Below are 19,994 nucleotides of genomic sequence, written 5' to 3' on the forward strand. Positions count from 1 at the left end.
ACTGTATCATTAAAGATTAAATTTATAATTAAAGTAATTGTAAAGAAATAGAAACTTAGAAACTTATTTTTAAACAAAGTTCACAACCAAACATAAGAATGTCCATTTCTATTTGTAAACTTGTCAAAATACTCTACCTAAATTATGAATATCCTATTTAAAAATCATCTTGAGAATATGCTGACAAATACAGAAAAAAATAGTCTCATTAATCCGAATTTGGTATGACCTTATCAACTCATCTTACTTCCCATCAACTATCCACTAGCTAGCCGGATACAAAGCTCCTGCTAGCGAGGTAAACACTCTTTACATGCTTTATCTTACTTGCACTACCCAAAAAAAAAAAAAAATAGACTACAGGAAATGATATCTAAAATGTTTGCCACTGAAGTGTTTTATTACTAATATTACAGTGGTTATTTCTGCTTGTTTTAAGCGCTGGCCACACTGTCATCTTGTTTCTATGTGACAATTATGTGTGATTTACCCATACATGGACATCATGATATCATAGTACAACCATATATGGGCAATTCATTTGAATTTTTTCACATAAAACCAATTAGTGTGTGTGTGTGGGTTGAAATTTATGGTCCCTGCACCAAAGATTTCTTTAAGTGTTGGATATTTTAACATGTATCAAAAGGTTATTTTAATATAAAGCAAACCATATTTCTATACTATTACTATTTTATACAATATTTATTTATTTATTTATTTAATATTCATTATCATGAATTAGAGTATGACTGTCAGAGTGATTTTCCTTGTGAGCCTATGATGGCATCTTTAACCACTATTGGTGCACAAAAATATGGAAATATTATTGCATGTTTAAAAAAGATATTCATATTACAGAACTTAACATTAATTGTCCATGTATATATTTCATGTTATAAATGACATTAATTTCATTCCAAAATTCTATGAATCTATAAGTTTTACAATTAGTTTTATTTTGCCTTTGTTGTGTGATTGTTTTCTTTCTATTTTGATGATTGTAACTGCACCATTTTGGAAACCAAAACACAAGTATTGCAAATTTCTATAGTTTAAAGGAAGAATAAATACATAGTACATTGTATGTGCACATGGAAAGCATGCGTTAATCTGGGCTTCTGTGTGGGTAAAGTTAAATGAATTGTACAACGGTACTTTTTTTTTGCTATCTCCCCAACCCTCCCCAATCTCATTGAAGACACAATTTTGACTTGTTAGCACCAACCTCCAAATGTTTTGTATACTCATGGAGGTATTATTGAGAAGGAGATCACTCAAAAAAGCTACGCGCATGCAGCGCTATGCAAATGAACCAAGAACAAAGCTGCCTCAGTGCGTGAAGAACTTTTGCGCGATGCCTTTGAAGTCTAATGTGTTCCCCGCCACCAAATGCTCAGCAGGCTTAGATTACCAAAAAAATTTAACATGGCGAAATAGAGCGAACATTCTTTTCTCATTGCGCACTACTTACATTCATTCACTATGGCTGCGCAGTCGTTTACACAATGAAGCTAATACATTGATCTTTCAAGAAATACCAAACATAATAATATTTTCTAAAAAAAAAAGAGTTTTGAATTTAATGAAACATTTACATCAGCTTTAAAAGTATGGTATATTTCAACTTAAATTTCCATAAATTGGATAAAAAACTCGATAATTCTAATTTTAACAGATATTAATTAAGGAATGATGGAGGATTATAATAAACTAAGTCATTTTAGGGTTAACGGGGTTAACTATTCGAAAATTCAATCCAAAATCAGAGTAATTTTCAGTTTTACGCTGCCTCAGTTTTATAGTCGAACCAATCGATCTTTAGACAAAATTATAATGAACACAGAAGTAATTTTAACAGAAATATTTTACGGAATCTGTTCCTCAAATATACACATAATAACATACTAAAAGTCCGCAAACGCAAAATCGCACAACTGCTGTGCTAAAGCGTATAAACGCATGTTGTTGCTAACGAAAAATGTGAATTATAGGGTAACAGAAAATACACCAGCGCGCGATCCAAAGGCGGGGAACACATTGGTTTTTCACGTCAAAGGGATCTGTTGCCGAGTGATCTCCTTCTCGATAATACCTCCATGATATACTGAACCAAAATACTCCCAACTCCTTTAAAGTGCAGAAAGCACAGTAATCATGAACAACTATCTATACAACAGCAGAGTTAAAATCATCGTTATTGTAAAAGCATGATATTGAACATTTCCCCTTCACCTCACTACCATACTACATTTGGATGATGACAACAAATATTTTCATTCAAGCCAATGAACACTTTGATTTATACGATATTCAATAGTCTCATCCACCAATTTACCATAATTAAAATTACCAATTGCAAACAGTCTTTTCCTGATTATAGAGACTTACAACAAGCCCAACTCGCTTAGCTGCGCAATCTCATTAGGGTGTTGGCTAAGCTCTATTCCCATGGTGGATATGAATGAAACCAATATGTGACTGCCAAAGCTTGATAATAACCTGAAAATATTTTTAGAACGTTCTAAGTTCACATCTTACTCTGTTCCAGATTTATATCCACATTATTATTAACATTAGGACATATTGTTAGAAAAGTGATGATGTAGTGGTGGACTCGCATCCAATGAATAATTTTGGAATAACAATATTTTTAGTAAATAGAAGTATAAGGCGCAAGAATGTAAAATAAAAGGGTATGTATGTACTCTCCAATTACATGTGAATTTATCATTTTCTTTGTGGTTTTACATGGATTTTTACATGTACATATTAAGTTACCATGACAATGTACAGTATTAAAATATTGTACCCTGGATAGATAATTTAAATTTAATTTTTCAGTTTTTTTTTTCACGTGTGTTTGCAATTATTTTCTGTGATTCAATGTCATTACGTTTCTTCATTCCTGAATTATGTACATTTATTTGTATTATGTGTAATTTGAATTTTCATTTTTTTTTTTTTTGAAAGTGAAAGTTGTTTTGATTTGATTTGATAATTGCATGACTTCTAATTCTTAACAACAGAGAACCTGTGGATTTATTTGCTAGTAGTGTACAGTAGCTGTAGACAATGAACTTGGAGACGCATACAAGTGTTATTTGCACGTGTGACACACACTGAGATCTGTAGTAAACCAATAATAGATTCTACCTGACTAACTAACCTGGGAATAATGTCGTGCTTGAACGCACTCACTGTATCATTTATCCAATGACCTGCAGTCTACTAGGCACAGCTGGATGTGCTCGGACAAGCTGAGGCATAAAAGGGATCCACTTTCCCCGCATAAATTTCATCAGTGGCCAATTAGCAAAGCACAATAACCATCATTGTTAAGGAACGAGCTCAGAAGGAATTATTTAAAAAATAAAAAAAACAAAACAAAGATACCGCTACTGTTGGTGGCAAAACAAACACTGTAAAGTGAATGTAAGCAACTAACATAGATACCTGGGCTGATTCAAAATAATGCTATCATGTTGGAATTCAATATTTTGCTTTAAAACTCACCTTTTTTTAAATTTTTATGGACTCTTAAACATTATGTTTTCCCATTAATTATTAGGCTTGAGACCCAGTATTATGCAGTATGAAAATACATCAATTAAAATAACATTTGCATGTTCATATTTAAATAAAACCAAAATTCATTTTATGCAAATAATTTCTTTAGTAGAATTGGAAGGATTATTTACAGAATATTATAATTATTAATGTGCGCACTAACTGTTATTAGTTTTTTTTTTAATGAATATTAATTAGACCCTTTGATGTTAGTTTTTAGATTTTTCCTGAATGCATTAAGTGATTATTGTTAATAAATATCATTATTTCACATTTTTATTTTACTATAAATTTAAACCTCGATAAACAAATTTGTTTAAAATACAGAGGAAAAAAATACCACATAAGATTTAACACCAACATCATTGAATTTTTGTCAACAATTAGAAAGAACATAATATTCCGAGACAGGAGCAAATCTGGTCAATCTTTTTTTTTTTTTTTTAACTCCTATAATCAATTAATGGTGATTAGCCATACAGTGAAATACATCCTGAGACAAGATACTAGAACATGCAGCCATCATCACATAGGCCTAGTCTACACAACGTAAACATTTTATCCAAAACAGACAGAATCTCATATACTGTACACTAAATATTCAGGACATAGATCGTAGATGATAAAACACACATTCAAATCTGTCTCTGAAGTCAGTTGATGGTACAATGACCTTCACAGTGCAATCCAAGTAAGCAAGTTCATAAATTGTACTTTTACTCTAGAGTTGCAAATGTGTTTGTAAATATGTTTTTCTATTAATTTCTTTACTGAATGTTGTTTTAGTCATTGGCATATTTTTTATGATTTGTAATTATATGTTTTTCTATTAATTTTTTTACTGAATGTTGTTTTAGTCATTGGCATATTTTTTATGATTTTTCATAAACTGCCATGAACATAAGGCACTCTCTCAAATCAATCTGAGAAGATGGGGACCCCGCGGAAGAAAATCATGACTACCTTACGTGGGTAAAGAATACATGTTTCAATATTTATATAGAAAACAAGGACACTTGTAGTTTTAGCCTTACAATGCATCATAACTACAAACAAATTTATATTCAAAAAATTATTGCTAATTTATGCAGTGCCCTCTAGAAAGATTGACTGTTTTGGGGTTTTTTTTACAAAACACACACACATCAGAACCAAGTCACTGTATACAAATAATGAATTTAGAGCCATATTATCAGGGTGGTTTTATGAAAAGAAATGCTATTAATAAATAATAATTATGGCCTGTTCCCAGAAACAGTTTTTTATTCTCAACTACTTTCAACTTCTGCTGATAATAAAGATTACACATTGTCAACAATGAGTATACAAATATTACTTAAAAAGTGAAATTTATCTGAAGCGTTTACTGCTTTTCTTACACAAAACAATACATTAAATTGAAATCAAGAAAAAAAATTGGTCTTAAATATATCAAATGTTATATGTTGTAATAGAAATATTGTGGTGCATTAATACTAATATGGTGAAAATAAAATTGTTTTACATTGGAGCATCATCCACCAAATAATGGGCCTACAGAATTACCAACAATTCCCAAGTTCAATAATGACAATTTATAATTTATCAAATTAACTCCTAGAATATTTGAAAATACTTATCGAAGTACCAATGAGAGAGTAATTCTTTTCTTAAAATGGTTCTAATGTAATTATTAATTAATTATTATTGTGATTATTATTATTAATTATTCTATTTTTTAATTATATTGTTATTTATTATATAATTATTGGTACATCATTTGCTTTGTACCTACCAGGCTCAGTTTTTGTAAATAAAATTAACAATTATGGATTATAAATTTTTTAAACCCTTATCCGAAGTAAATTTATCTACTACTGAACTGCAAAATCTTAATGTAATGTCTAATCAAAAACATAAATCTTTAAAAAATATTATTAGTATTACCATAACATAAAACAGATAAAAAAAAAAATCCCAATCTACTATGCTAGGGTTACTACTGAGAGTTAGCTGTTAGGCACTTAATATTAATGTCGACTGCATGGATATCATGCTTAGTAAAAAAGGTACAGTATCACATGGTTGTGTAACATTAGCAGTATAGCATGATACTTAAAAGTTCTTGTACAAAAGTACAAGGACTGATACTGAGGGCATGTTTCTGCTGAATAATGCCAAAAACTCATGTTTTTTAAAAACAGTTAAATTCCTTCTGAACTCGTTTCTAGTGAAATGTGCAACTAATAAGAACACGGTAACGCGAGCTTTGGTAGGTAGGCGGAGCTTATAATGACGATCACCTACAGAGGTTAAAGTTAACCTTGCATCCTGTGAGCTACAGCGCATGTCAAAACACGCATTTTAAGAATGCATAACCGTGTTTTTGTTTTTTGGCCCGTTTCTACTGGGAAAAAAACACGTTTTTTAATAACCATATTAAAACACGTTTTTTTTGCTCAGTAGGAACAGGCCCTAGGTTACAGGTAGTTAACTTTGCCATCCAAAATAATTTGTTAGCAGTTTGACAAGATAAAAGTTTTATTCATTATAAAAGAACTTTAGAGTACGACAATTTTCTACTATTAAAATGGACCACAATGGAAATAAATTTGCCTTTTTGGTACTTTTTATCAATGAATATTATTTTGTATTCAGAATAAAGAAATAAAAATAAACATAAATATAGGTCTACAAACAAATAAACCTATTTTATCTCATTTATTTACTTGTTATTCTGGGAAAACTATTTCGCATCAAGCTACCTTTCTCTCACATGGTCAAGTTATACTTTATAAACAAATTCTAACAATGAATGTTAGGCTAAGTAAAAAAATGTCTTGTTTAGTGTCACATCTCAATAAAATTTTAGGTGGGGAGGGGTGAGTTTTTTGTTTGTTTTTTCAATTAATCTATGGTGTAAGTAATGCATGATTCCTTGATGTTGGATTAGATGCTACTTTAGCAGTGCCATGCCTACAGTAGGCACAACTGGAATTGCATAGGCTAAAAAACCTAGACATACAGTACATCCAGGTGGAGTGTAACAAGTAATTTTTTTTATTTGGTTTTACGGAATAAAGTTTCAATAACATAATGACATTTCGAGTAATAGCAAGCAAGAGTATCTGACTCCATAACATAATTCCAACATGTCACATCCATTACTGCTACATGATTTAATGTTAGTTTATTTCTACAATGGAACAGTCTCTTTAATATTTTGGAAAGCATGTACCATACTAACGTTATAAATGTGCTGTGAAGAAGTCGGTAGTTTGCCAAAATGAAAAATTGATTAATAAATAGAAAATCACATGTTATTGTTAACTGTTGCTAATGTTCTATAGGACAAGTAACTTATGAAAGAAAAATTGGGGAAATATTACATTATTTATACATACTCTCTTCTTAATTGTTCCTTTTTATGTTTTAGGATCATAAAGGAAGTAAGCAATCTGGTGTAGATTATTTTTAAGCAATCAGGCTTTGTGGAAATCCTGTTGCAGTTTAAGTGAAAGTCCAACTACAGCCACTTGTGTATCAAACATTGTTTGAGATGTACAAAGTTGATTAACACTGGCACCATCTAATGTCCACACGACAGTTCCCCATATTTAAACCCTCCCCTACTTCCTCCACCATTGTTGGCTACCATCTCATTTCAGACAAATAAAATCATAAATTAAAATGTAAAATTACATTTTGCTTTGAAATTGACCCTGCAAACTCTTTAAAAAGCATATTTCAAATTTCATAAAATATAAATTTAATATCTTGATAATTCTTCAACAATGGCTCTTGTGCAAAGCAGCACTAGTAGTAACAGTAAAAGGCGACAGACATTTTCATTTAAACATTTAAGAAAGATATTTTGACATCTGAAAGTTTTAAGAAGTAATTTAAACAAATAGTTTTGATTTGTATCACTGATGAGTTCAAAAGTACATTAATTGATTTATGGCGAGATTGATTTTTTTACGTAATAGAAGCAAGTTTTATAAATCCATATTGCTTAAAAGAAGTATTATAAACAGATACATAAAGAATTATTATTGGGTTCATCAAAAGTTAGCACACACTACTGGTTTTAATGACCTTCATCATAATCAGCTGGCTGGCTAGTAGTAGGTAGTAGAAATAGATACAGATCTGTATAGGTTCTACATATCCTTTGAGACCAGACCTATAGTCAATATGGTAAGTCAATCGTACACAAGAGATTATGGGGTATACCAATAAGGAAAAAAAAAATTCATGAGAAATTACAATGACCAAGCAAAGGAAATAAGAACATTAAAAGACCTTTTTGGTAGTTGAATTTGTACTATAGAATGAAAACGAAATTATTTCAATAATGCAAGAAAGGAAATGTCAGAATTATACAGCAGGAAGCCTCACCATGGCAACTGTCGCCACGACTGTTTTTGAATGATTGGATTACGACAGCAAAGTTATTTTTAGTTATCTGCATGCTATTTCAGGAATCGGGTCAGATTAGAAGAATCTTTACACTAAACATGGTCTATTTTTAGACGGGGACTAGGTTAATGATCTGAAAGCCTCTTGGGCCTGGCTGTCGAGGAAACCTCGCTACACCCTCATCAAGTACACTAAACAGCCCAGATCATTGAGTGTGCATACACCAAGTAAGGCGTTATTTATTGAAGCATTATTTGTGTGCAGAGGCATGTGAATGAACAAAAAGCCAGCTCTCACTGCAATAACAACTGAGAGTTGATGACGCATGTTAAGCAAATCCGATGCTTAGGTCTGACTTTACTTAGCTACTGCCGGATCTTCAACATGTGACATCAGTAGATGAAAAAAAAAATCTCTCATATATACTGTCAACTGCATCTCTTTTTAAGCATACTAAACATTACAATTTCTTTGAACTTATCTTTTTTTTCTTATATTATTAATAAAAGCAAATGTGGAAAATTCTAGAAAAACTATTTTAAAAAATCAGTGATAACACTGATTTGCTTATTTTAATATATCAAATCATAAATCAACTTTCAAGTTGAGTAACCAAATGGAACAATTCAATGATTTTCAGACATTTTAGTAGGAAAATCATTAAACTGAATACCAGCTCAGTGTTCTCCCGAATACTTTTTAGCCATCAATATTACCAATAAAAATTAAGTAAAACCGGTAACAATTTTTGTGTTTGCAAAATAAAAAACCACTGATTAGGCCTAGGTTAGCCTTCTTTAAATAAATGAACATCATTCCAGTCTATGCTTAGGCTATGACAGTGTGTGGTGTTGGTTTTTCAAGTTTACCAGTAAAAATCTTTTAACTGGAAGAGCACTGCAGTCTGTTTATGCAAAGAATAGGCCTTTAGGAATGTTGTTAAAGATCTAGTTTTTGACGAGGAATATATTTTTGTATACAAGCACACGTTATAACACTTCTTTAAGTGATCAGTTATTGGGTAAAATTTCTGCTTATGATAATATACAGTAGTGCAAACAAAGAGACCTAAATTACAAGCATATATATTTTCATGTATTGTTATAAAGTGAATTCAAAGTTCGCATTTTTTTTTTAATTTCCATACTGGAATTCAGCCAACCTTATAGAAAAGAAAGGGGTTCTATATGCTTTGTATGTTTATAATTACTTTAAATAAAACATCTTTTTTACTTTTAAAAGCTATCTCCTCGAAAACAATAAACATGGCATCTAAAAGTCACATAATATAAAAATATACCAAAAATTGTATTTAAAATTAATGATTTCTTCTTTTCTAGTGCAAAGGAAAGTCTAACCCAACTACTGCCCCAGCTGGACAGGTGGGTGGGCAGGTAGAGAGTTTGAAGGATAGATAAAAAACTTAAAAGATAGATAGAGGAATGATCGATTATGGAATAAATTAATACATGGAAAACAAATTGTTGAATGAATAAACAAATTAACAAAAGATTCAAGGTAAGAATAGATGACTGGTGTAAAGGAAGATTTGAAGCATACTGGATGGAAAGTAATAGTGTAGATTCATCACTATTAGCCACAATTTAAGTCCATATTTTCAACAGTAAAAGGTAATTATCACATTTCATTGTTCATGTTTTGTTTAGCAGAAACACATTCGCACATAAATCCAATATCATTAATGTCTTCCTTTGTGTTTTTTTCCCAATATCTTCTCTAAAAAGCTAACACTGCTTTTGCTAATTTCGGATAAGAAAGTAACTATGAGTGGCGAGTTGATAAACTAGATACGTTTGCATTGATGGGATGGTAAATTGACATTAAGATTGGCAACGACTTCATCGACGATGCTCTCATCTCGATGCAGACTGGAGATGCACTGCAGCGATGAAATGGCAGAAGATTAATTTCCTTACGCTGGTTTGTTTCCAAGAGATTGCGGAGAAGCTAAACAGGAAAATGGTGTAACAGCATGATACAGGCTGACCTTAATAGTCAGGACATGACAAACACTACCCCTGGGCCTGGTGCCAATGCAGGTACAACAGTAATATGTTCGAGACTACATACTATGATAGTAGCTTTGACAGACTTCACACAGGACATATCACTGGCAACACACACTCACAAGGGAATTTATGAAAGGCTAGCATTAAGTACGCCCTCTTCTGATTCAGTAATATGGTAGGCTTGGCCAATGCTCAGAATTGTTTAAAAAACATTCGCCTGAAGCTATGTGTCTGGAACAGCAACGGAAGCCTCTGGAGTCAAGGTTTAACACAGCTACATTTTTTTTTAATGACAGACTTCTAAGAAAGAACGCTTCATAAAAAAACATACACTCCTGAGGACTTGGAATTCCTAAAATATTATTCATTATTACTTTTTAGCATTTAGACAAGTATTCCGAGTTACAAGTCTAACAATAAATTCTCAATTTTTTGAAAGCAAAAACTATTTAAATAATAATAATAATAATAATAATAATAGTGTAGTTTTAAATAGTGCACATATCCATCTAAAGTAAGATGCTCAGTGTGCTGGATATGTGGACTAGGAACTCGATCAATGACTTTCTTCGCCCCTAAGGGTCCCTTCGTGTCTGTGCTACCCGGTACCAACAACTCTTGTCGTCCACCACAGGGGCTGTCTGTTCCAATACACCGGAATATCCCCCTACTCGTCTCGAAGGATGTACTGAGTTCTTTATAGTGCACATGAGCCATTGTATACACTGAATCATTATTTTTTTCAAATGGACTGAAAAAAAGTAATGTGGAATCAAGTTTAACACGCAACACAAAATTAATTTGCCTCCAGAGTGTCATTGAAACTGAACAACAGACCAAACGAAACAGGGCTAGGAATAAACGCGTGTCTAACAAGTATACTCTTGTTGTCCCACTAATGCATATGTTTGCGTATGTTTTAACACTGTCCCCTTGTGGGACCTTGGCAAAATTATCTAAGGGGCGGGGCTTAGCAAAAGGTCGATTGCAAAAGAGGGTTAAAGACATTTGAAAACTTATTATCTGCAGAAAAAAAGGTGTACAAATAACTCATGACTTTCAACTTATTTTTTATGGAGATTGTACAGAAACTAAGTAAACTATACTAAAAAAAAATGGTAGTAAAATTATTAAAATACACTACTTCCATGTACAGTATTGCATAAACATGAAGGTAAAATAAAGCCTAATTTAACTGTATCTGTGTTTGTGATGGTAATAATTATCAAATAGCAGCTTCAGACTGTGCTTTAAGCATTTCTTTTTAAACATTTCTACACCACCTGATATTATAGGTTAAAGACATCATTATTCTTGATATATTCCGGAGGATCATCTAAGATACTAATCCCCATTACATCCACTAAATCCCTTCGATTGGCTTATTTTATTACTAGAAATATAAGGCATGTGGAATTTTTTTACACTAATGAACATTAAAGAGATCTTTACCACTCTGGATTAACCGAAAAGTGTCAACAAAAATATATACTATAATCATCATTGCCAATCTCTTTAATACTACATTGGCACTTTGATACATAGTAGATCTACAGTATATAAGTGAGTAATACTTTATATTAAATGGCATTAGAATATTAGAAAATAGAGGATTATTGATTCATGTTAATTTCAGCATAATATATTGTTCGACAAATGATTAAAAATTTGGAAGAATATGTAAAATTATTATTTTTATTAATGTTCTTAGAGTTTAATGAACTCTTGGAAGAACCCTTAATGTAGTATTGAAAGTATACCATCAGTAAAGATGCAGTAAATGGAATTAACTGTAATATTACACCAACTAAAATTACTTAAACTACATGGTGCAAAATACATGCACTAAAAGCACAGTTTGACTGCTAAGCCTAGGCCCTAACGTTCCCATGGTAACTAGGAAAACTGCAATGATAGAAACAAATGTAATTAATGCGACCTATAAATAGCCATTATAACAACAGGTACCAGCTCTTCCCCTTGTCTTTCTTAACACAAACTTAACTGATAGATGTAGATCAGTTGTCAAATTAGATATAAAGATCACTGTCATAAATAATCATACCAACAATTACTTAATGAGACAGCGGGTTTCCCCTCTAACCCTGTCATTTGGTACAAATTATAGCTCTATGGGCACTATCCGGTCCTCTAGTGATCTTACAGTATCTTTGTAATCAGTAGTCCATTGGTCCAATTATAATGATGTTTAGAATTTGATTTGATAATGCACAAGTATTTGTGTGAAGCAGTGGGTTTTTGATTCAGTACTATGCCTTCTATTGCCAAGGTCATGGGTTCAAATCCTGGAAATTCGAAGCTTTTTACCTAAAGCTGGGCACTCGCGGTCATCGTCTGATGCGATTCCATGGAGAACAGAACACGACGACGTGTGCGCACAACAAATCATTTTCCATGACAATCTATTCACACAGCCACCAACAATCAGCAGACAGCATCGCGTGATCTAGTGTCCATATGAAGCACAGTTAAGATTCGTCGGCCGATGGTCGTAGAACTGTCGTACGACGCAGTAAGTGCCGGTTTAACAAATTAAAATATTTAGAAGTACCGTACACGCACTAATAATAAGACTTTATAGTGCACAAGACCATAATTCAAGATTTTTTTCTTTTTTTTTACACAAATTTATCAATTTTAAACAATGCGGTATGACTTTTTAGCCTGGATAATTCTCCAACTGATGTCTGTGACAATCTTTATATCTTGGATATAATTTTATATTTCCCAGATTAAAATTTTCAAAGCCCTTCAAATTGAGGCAAGATTATTTTTATACCTTGTTTTGCAAACTTATTTTTTTTAAAGATCGTCAGAAGGTGGAAAAAAATAAATATAAAATTTTGTTTTCTTATTTATGCAAATGGCTTTGTCAAAAACATCCAAACGGAGGAGAAAATAAGAATAAAATTTTATTGTTGAATGTATACAAACGTGTAGTAATGGAATGTTAAATGCTTCAAATTTATACCGGTAATTAGGAAGAAACATATTTTATTTTTGGAGATTTCAAAGTAGTAGCTGGTGTAATAAAATTAAATAAAAAAACTTTTGTTCTGAAATTTCCATTTTTTTTTTTTTTGTAACGGCAGGTGTACTATATTGGGCAAAAATAAAATCTTATTTTTATTTGAAATCATGATTATTGGCAGGTGGTGGGTTCGCTAAACAAGGTATAAAAAATTCTCTCCTGATGAGAAACGTTTTTTTTTTTCCCTCTTACATTATATTTAAGCTGAACTGGATTATAAGTTCTTCACAATTGTAAAATCGTTGCTGTATCTCCCAAATTTACCTGATAATGTTCAACAGTAAGAACCACACAAAATTTGCAAATGTCTCCATTGTCAAAAGTACATTCCTAGTCATGCATGCATGTTCAGAATACAGCAACACATTCAACGTAGAACATTCGCATTCTACAAGGCACCCATTACACTCATGGATGGAGAAAGACAAACACAAAGTGCATTGCCCAAGGACACAAGCAAGTGGCCAAGGCATTATTTCAGACAATCAATTGTTATGAACAAGAATAAGATATACAATATCTATTACTAACAATCTATGAGTTGTTAGTTCACAAAACTATAGAATTTTTTATTCCTTGCTGATGAATTTTATACCATATCAATGTATTTTATTTGTTAAATCATTGTTATACTGTAAGTCTTCTTTTCATATTTGGTATTATATACTGTACTTTGCTTATTTACAGTACTTATAATTAAGAATCAAGTGGTGTTATTGCAAGTAGTTTTTAAAATCTTTTTAGTTCAGCCAAATTTAATTGGTTTTTTTTTCTCTCACTATAGTTAAAATGAGTAATTTAATGTTTTCATTTAACCCCTTTTCATTTTCTTGATTATGCACAAGACAGTACATTAAAGATAGACTACACTATGCTGGTTTTATGTTTAATTTGAGCTTTAGGGAATCCTCTAGCTAGACTGATAAAAATAAATCTGCAACCGATCAGTTTTAACCGCTTGAATTCCCCTTTAACAACATTTTGTAACTGTACCCTACCACCAAAGTAGACAGTAAACCATAACTGAGCCAACACTTTTTATAAGATCACAATACCTATTCTAATCACTCATGAACAAGTTATGAACCAGAAAATGTGAGGTGAAACCACAGCAAAAAGTTGTATACTCATTTTATATTGTGTTCTCTACCAGTCATACTAAACACTTAACAATTATAGGATAATATAACACCTGTCCACAGCAAATTGTACATTGAAGGTAACCATTTCTTCCATTGCATCTAAATATTTTGTGAATAACATAGAAGACCCTATGTACAGGCAGCTGACATTCATGTAGGCATTTAAAACAATTATTTATTACAATAGGAATAAATTTGTTATCAAGTTGATTGTTTATTTACTATAAATAGATATTAAGGTACTATTTTTAAAAAGAAATGGACTTTGGTATATTGATGCTATTATTATCACAAACATTATCATTGGTAGGTAACTTTCTTGATCCACAGTAGGCCTAGGTCTATTTTCATGCTTTATGTTCTAAATTTATACACTACCTACAGTACTAGTAAGCCTTCCAGTATACAGATTTAAGCTATAATATGAGTTATGATTAAGGCTATTTACAAACTTCATATAGAACTATGGACACAAAAATTATCATTAAATAGAAGTAACCTTTATATTGTTGAAAATATAAATGAGGACCAACATAGACATGCTGAAGACAAAAACTTAATGTTAAAGAGAGAGTTTAGAAAAAAAAAGCCATCGATAATTCTGCATACAAGTAGGCCTAAATTTAGTTGGCAATAAGCCAACCAAAATTATCTGTTCATAGATAAAACTATTATAAACATTCAGATCACATCAACATAGGTTTTACACAATTAATTTGGTTGTTTGTTTATGCAACTTGACCTTTGACACTGACATGCACTGTAGAAACTATGGAATGACATATAGATACAACAAAGTATCAAGTAAAAACATCAAAATTCACATTATTATTTTGTTTTGTACTCTATAGTAAAATCAAAATATTTATTTAAAATGCTACTGTAATAGTATTTATTTACAGTAAAAAACATACAAATTTTGCTACTTTACAATAAGTTATCTAATATGTAGCACATATTTTTTTGTATTAAAAGGGTAGTTATACAATAGTTTAATGAGAATCTATTAATATAAATATTTCAAATAGATTATACAGATCAGATTGTTTTTCTTAGTCTTTTTGGTAAAAAATTTTTTAGCAGTGAAGTTTCTATCAAAATTTTCAGCTTCTCGAACACTAATTTTTTAGGAATCAGTGGAGAATTTGGAAAGAAATATCTCCTGTTCTATGTGTAATGACAAATCCCGGAAAATATACGGTACCACAGAAGATAATGGGATGGATTAGGCATAGAATGCTTTGAGCTTTAACTGGCACTAGTAAAAGTAAAAAGTTTTTTTTTCAAATTTACAACCTGCTGATTTTAGAATCGAGTAGAATTTCACATCCACCCAAGCACAGCGGGTCAGCAAACCTTTCAAGTTCCTAAGATTCTGATAATATAATGCGAGCATTATAACAGGCCAATCTAATTCCGCAATTCGTTTTCGGCTCCTCTGTGGGGCACCCCTCTAAATTTAGACGGATGGATAGCTCTGCCCCTCGAAAATGGAAACTAGGCCTCCCGAACAGGTTAAAATAACGCGATACATATAATTTAAGCAGCATTTGAGAAAGCCTGATATGAACTTGGTGAAGTCAGTGGCCATTATCACTCCCAAGGATAGTATAGATTACAAGGCCAGCTAGGTAGCCAGCTGTTACTCAAGATATACTTGTACTACTCCAGTAGAGCTGCTGTCCTGGAATCACGGACGCACTGTATAAGCGTAGTTCAGAGGCCTAAAAAAATACTAACTACCCATTTCTATGTGATCATCACAATAGCCATGGGTGTGTTATCCATGATGTAAAATTTCAGAGAAAATGATTTTACATCTCAAATGTCAATGACAAGTTTGTGGCCCAGATTACAAACTACAGTAGTTTGTACAGTAAAGAAATTTCTCAAATTGTTCATGCTTCAATTTTCTACTACAGAGTACCACAGTCGTGTCGTCACAACGGCCGGCGGCGCTCTCTGTTGTCAACAAACGTTGGTTACCATTCATTATGAATAAATGACTTCATAGGCTTTCTGGAATAGGCATTTTAAAATCTAATATTTTACCATCAAAATGTACTAAAAACACAAAAGCTTGCATTATATTAGTTATCGAACACACATTTAATCATCAATTAAACTTTACAAAGAAAAAGAAAGATCTTAACATCTTAATAATTACGTTAGAAATTGGGATCAGTGGTTTGTCAGTGGAGAAAATGGCGCCCAGTTGAAAGCTTTTTGTAACAATAGCAACGGAGTAGTATCACACGGTATCGTGATGTAACACTGTAGTATTCTATATAACTGTAACCTAACACCTAGCATTACAAGGTTTCCTTGCTAATTTCCCTATATTATTTTTTCCGCAGTTTTCCAATATCATCAAATTGAAGTATACTCCAGAAAAAAATAAATGAGTGTCATAAATAAATTTGTCTGTATTTTTAAACCAAATCTGATAATATTAATATGTCTGTGTTTTAATCCATATGTTTCAGTTCCAATTTTAGCCTATTTTAATTTACTCAAGAGCTATGCTGTTCAATATTTATTTATGGGTTTGATGATTGTTAAAAAAGTGTCAGTCATAATGGCTATTCAACAAAGCCTGATTAAATCTACCATTACATGGAAATTATTTTAAAGAAATTAATCTTTTTTTCAGAAAATTTACCTTTTTATATTAAGATGGGCAATATTTAAGGATAAAAAATCAATACTAATGCTGACAGGCTGCAATCTAAAACCAACTACCAACAAAATAAAGTACTTTCCAAATCAATAACTAGTTTAACTGTTAATTGATTAATGACACTGTAATGTTGATTGGCATTATCATGGAGGAATAAACTTCTTGATGTTCCAATATTATTCTAATAGAAGTACTATGATGAGTAGCCTGTTTTTTTCTGCGATGACTTACTGAAGATGACACTAACCAACTATAACAGCTCTGATGTATTGGACTCGTCGACAACACCGTAGAATGGCTAGATCTATTTGCGTCCATGCACTCGTACAAAGCATCGGTTTCTACTCCAGTTGGCAACATTATTCAATGACTTGTCTAATTGACTGACATATTCCTTTGTTTATTTGTTTTTGCAGTCAGTCACCTGCTTCATGTTCAAATGAATAATGATTCGCTTCTACACAACACTGGTGTCAACAAACTATTCCATATCCACCTTGTGTTTACAACATCAATACCACCTTCCCCCCACTAAGCATTCTTCCCCTCCCATTATCTACAAAAGGACTAGCAACCATAGACAACGGACTAACGTCACTAAGGTTAGGCTTTTTTTATACCTTGTTTCGCAAACTTTTTTTTTTTAAAGATCGTCAGAGAAGGGTATAAAAAAGTTAGAATAAAATTTTGTTTTCATATTTAGCGCAGTTTTGCAAAAAATATCAAAACGAAGGAGAAAATATTGGTGAATAGTGTAGTAATCGGGTGGTTAAATGCTTTCCATTAAATATAATTATGAAGAAATATACACATCTTATTTTTTTAAGATTTCAAGGCAGTGGTGGGTGTAATAAAAATAAAGAAAACCTTTATTTTTTTTTCTGAAATTTTAATTGCTAATTCTCAAAAAATAAAATATTATTCTTATTCAAAATCATCATTATTGGCGGGCGGTGGTTTCGCAAAACAATTTTAAATTTCTTGACAACAATTAATCCACTAGTTGTATCAATTTTCATATTTTTATAATAATTTATTTTTATTAATCTGTATAATTAATATATTTATTATTGCTTTTGTTAAATTCATTGTTTTGGAGGGTTTTTTTTATGTTCAAGCGAAATTTCCTTTTTGTATTCTATTATTATGTAATTTGGTGAGCTGAATAGAATAAAAATTTATATCAAATATAGTCGCCAGCACTTTCATTGCCAAACCTGTACTTAGTGCATAGTATTAGGGAGCTTTTCATTGCATGACATAGTAGAATCTAGAACATAATACTGTAACCAATATTTCATCTGTGCATGCGAGAACGGCAAGTTCTCCACGTCGTGTAGATTTTAGGATGCAGTTTGACAAAATTCCTGTTGTGCAGAGGACAGTTACGCATGAGTGTAGTCGCGCAAATCGAGAGCTCCCTTGTATATGGGTATTTCACATTTACTGCATTAATCAGCGTTATTATTACCAATTCACTATCCTACATTGTGTTCCTGGGTGGAATTAAGAAATGCTCTGGCCACACTCAAATTTTCTGACAACATCTGTGATTTGTCCATGGACATGACGATGTCATATCACACCTCATATGGGCAAATCAAATCATTTGTCACATAGAACTTGACAATGTAGATGGAGTCTAAGGTAGACAGTGTGCCTTTTGCAAGGACAAATATAACTGTTCAACCACAGATTTGAAACAAGATCTTTCACTTGGAAGCCTAAAGCAGTACCACCACCACATGCTTCCACAAGGAATTAGTCATTATATTACACAAGTATCCACATATTCTATCTTGGTTAAAATCATATATTATTAGAAGTGGTTTCTCAACACTGAGGTGGGAGGGGGGAGGGGGAGGGGTTTCAATCCCTCGCTGTGCATTTCACTTGTGTCCTTAAGCAAAGCACTTTATCTGCATTGCTTCTCTCCATCTAGGAGTATAAATGGTTCAACTTGTACAGTTGACTGTTCCTGCACTGATTAACAGCAGCAACACATAAAAAAACCTATGATTTATAACCTCAAGGAAGAGGCCAATTAAAAATGCCTATACCAGTACCAGCTTATAAAAGTCAATTATACAATAAATATATCAATCATCCTAATTTTCTGAAAACCTTAGAGCTTGGTTATCCACATCAGAAATAAAAATTTTTTTTTTAAATAACAATTATGGTTAAATCAGCAGTAGGAAAATCGTAATTCCAATAACTAAAGATGTTTAACAACGTAATAACTCAGACATTCATGAATTAGTACATGTCTGTATTCATAGAAACCTGATTTCAACCAATCAAATTGCTAACAAACATGATTACATACTTAGCCAATCAAAGACTTAGTACTTAGCTGTATCCATAGCAGCCTTATATCTTAATCTAGTAACTAAACACTTATTTCTCTGTTAATTGGCAAAAATAATTAGGAAAATATTACTGGTTAGACAAAAAATTGATTCTATTAATTATAAAGTTGTATAATTTAACTGCTTTTTTAGTTAATAATATAATTGTACTTACCTCTATTATATCATTATTGGTCCTACTTTCATGTGGTTCGTTGTACTCTGTATATTTGAGTAATACTTTATCCATATCTGTGCTAGCATACTGGAATAACTTATTACTACTGTTGAATATAATAAGCGCTATTTCACAATCGCATAACACACTTAACTCATACGCTTTCTTCATTAAACCAAACTTTCTTTTGGTAAATGTGACCTGAAAGTAAATGAAATGAAGTTAATAACCAACACTTATAACATTAAATTATTTCAACAATTCCATATAGTACCTGTAAGAAAATGTCAAATACTGGAGTTCTCAAGAGCAATTAGTGGAGAGAACAATGACGATGCACTCTGCAACCACTGAAACAGATTGTAAGGCATTCCTCCTAGCAACTCCACTTGGTTGTCTTAAGGCTGACTCTCACATCACTTGGGCCAACATTCCACATCAAATCTTTCCACTGGCTGTGTGAGCGATTGCCTCACACAATGCAAATCTGATAGTTGATGAAAGTCAAGGAAATTTTGTTGAAAATATCCTGTTCCACACAGCTTGTAGTGCCTTCCATAGAATCGCATCATCATTGACAACATTGGTTT

General features: G+C 32.0%; 1 protein-coding gene across 2 annotated transcripts in view; it reads right to left on the bottom strand.

Moving 5' to 3' along the window:
* The window catches only part of LOC117120875 (myocyte-specific enhancer factor 2C-like), a gene marked incomplete at its 5' end in the record, with an annotated part of 47,502 nt that extends 27,897 nt beyond the window's left edge, over positions 1-19,605 (bottom strand). For both annotated transcript variants that reach the window (XM_033265974.1, XM_033265973.1), the window contains 1 exon segment: positions 19,402-19,605. In XM_033265974.1, coding sequence (XP_033121865.1) covers positions 19,402-19,605 — 204 coding nt within the window.
* Between the last annotated feature and the right edge of the window lie 389 nt (positions 19,606-19,994).

This window comes from Anneissia japonica, unplaced genomic scaffold (assembly GCF_011630105.1).
Source record: "Anneissia japonica isolate Jap-2015-1 unplaced genomic scaffold, ASM1163010v1 scaffold287965_len1858130_cov191, whole genome shotgun sequence".
Taxonomy (NCBI): Eukaryota; Metazoa; Echinodermata; class Crinoidea; order Comatulida; family Comatulidae; genus Anneissia; species Anneissia japonica.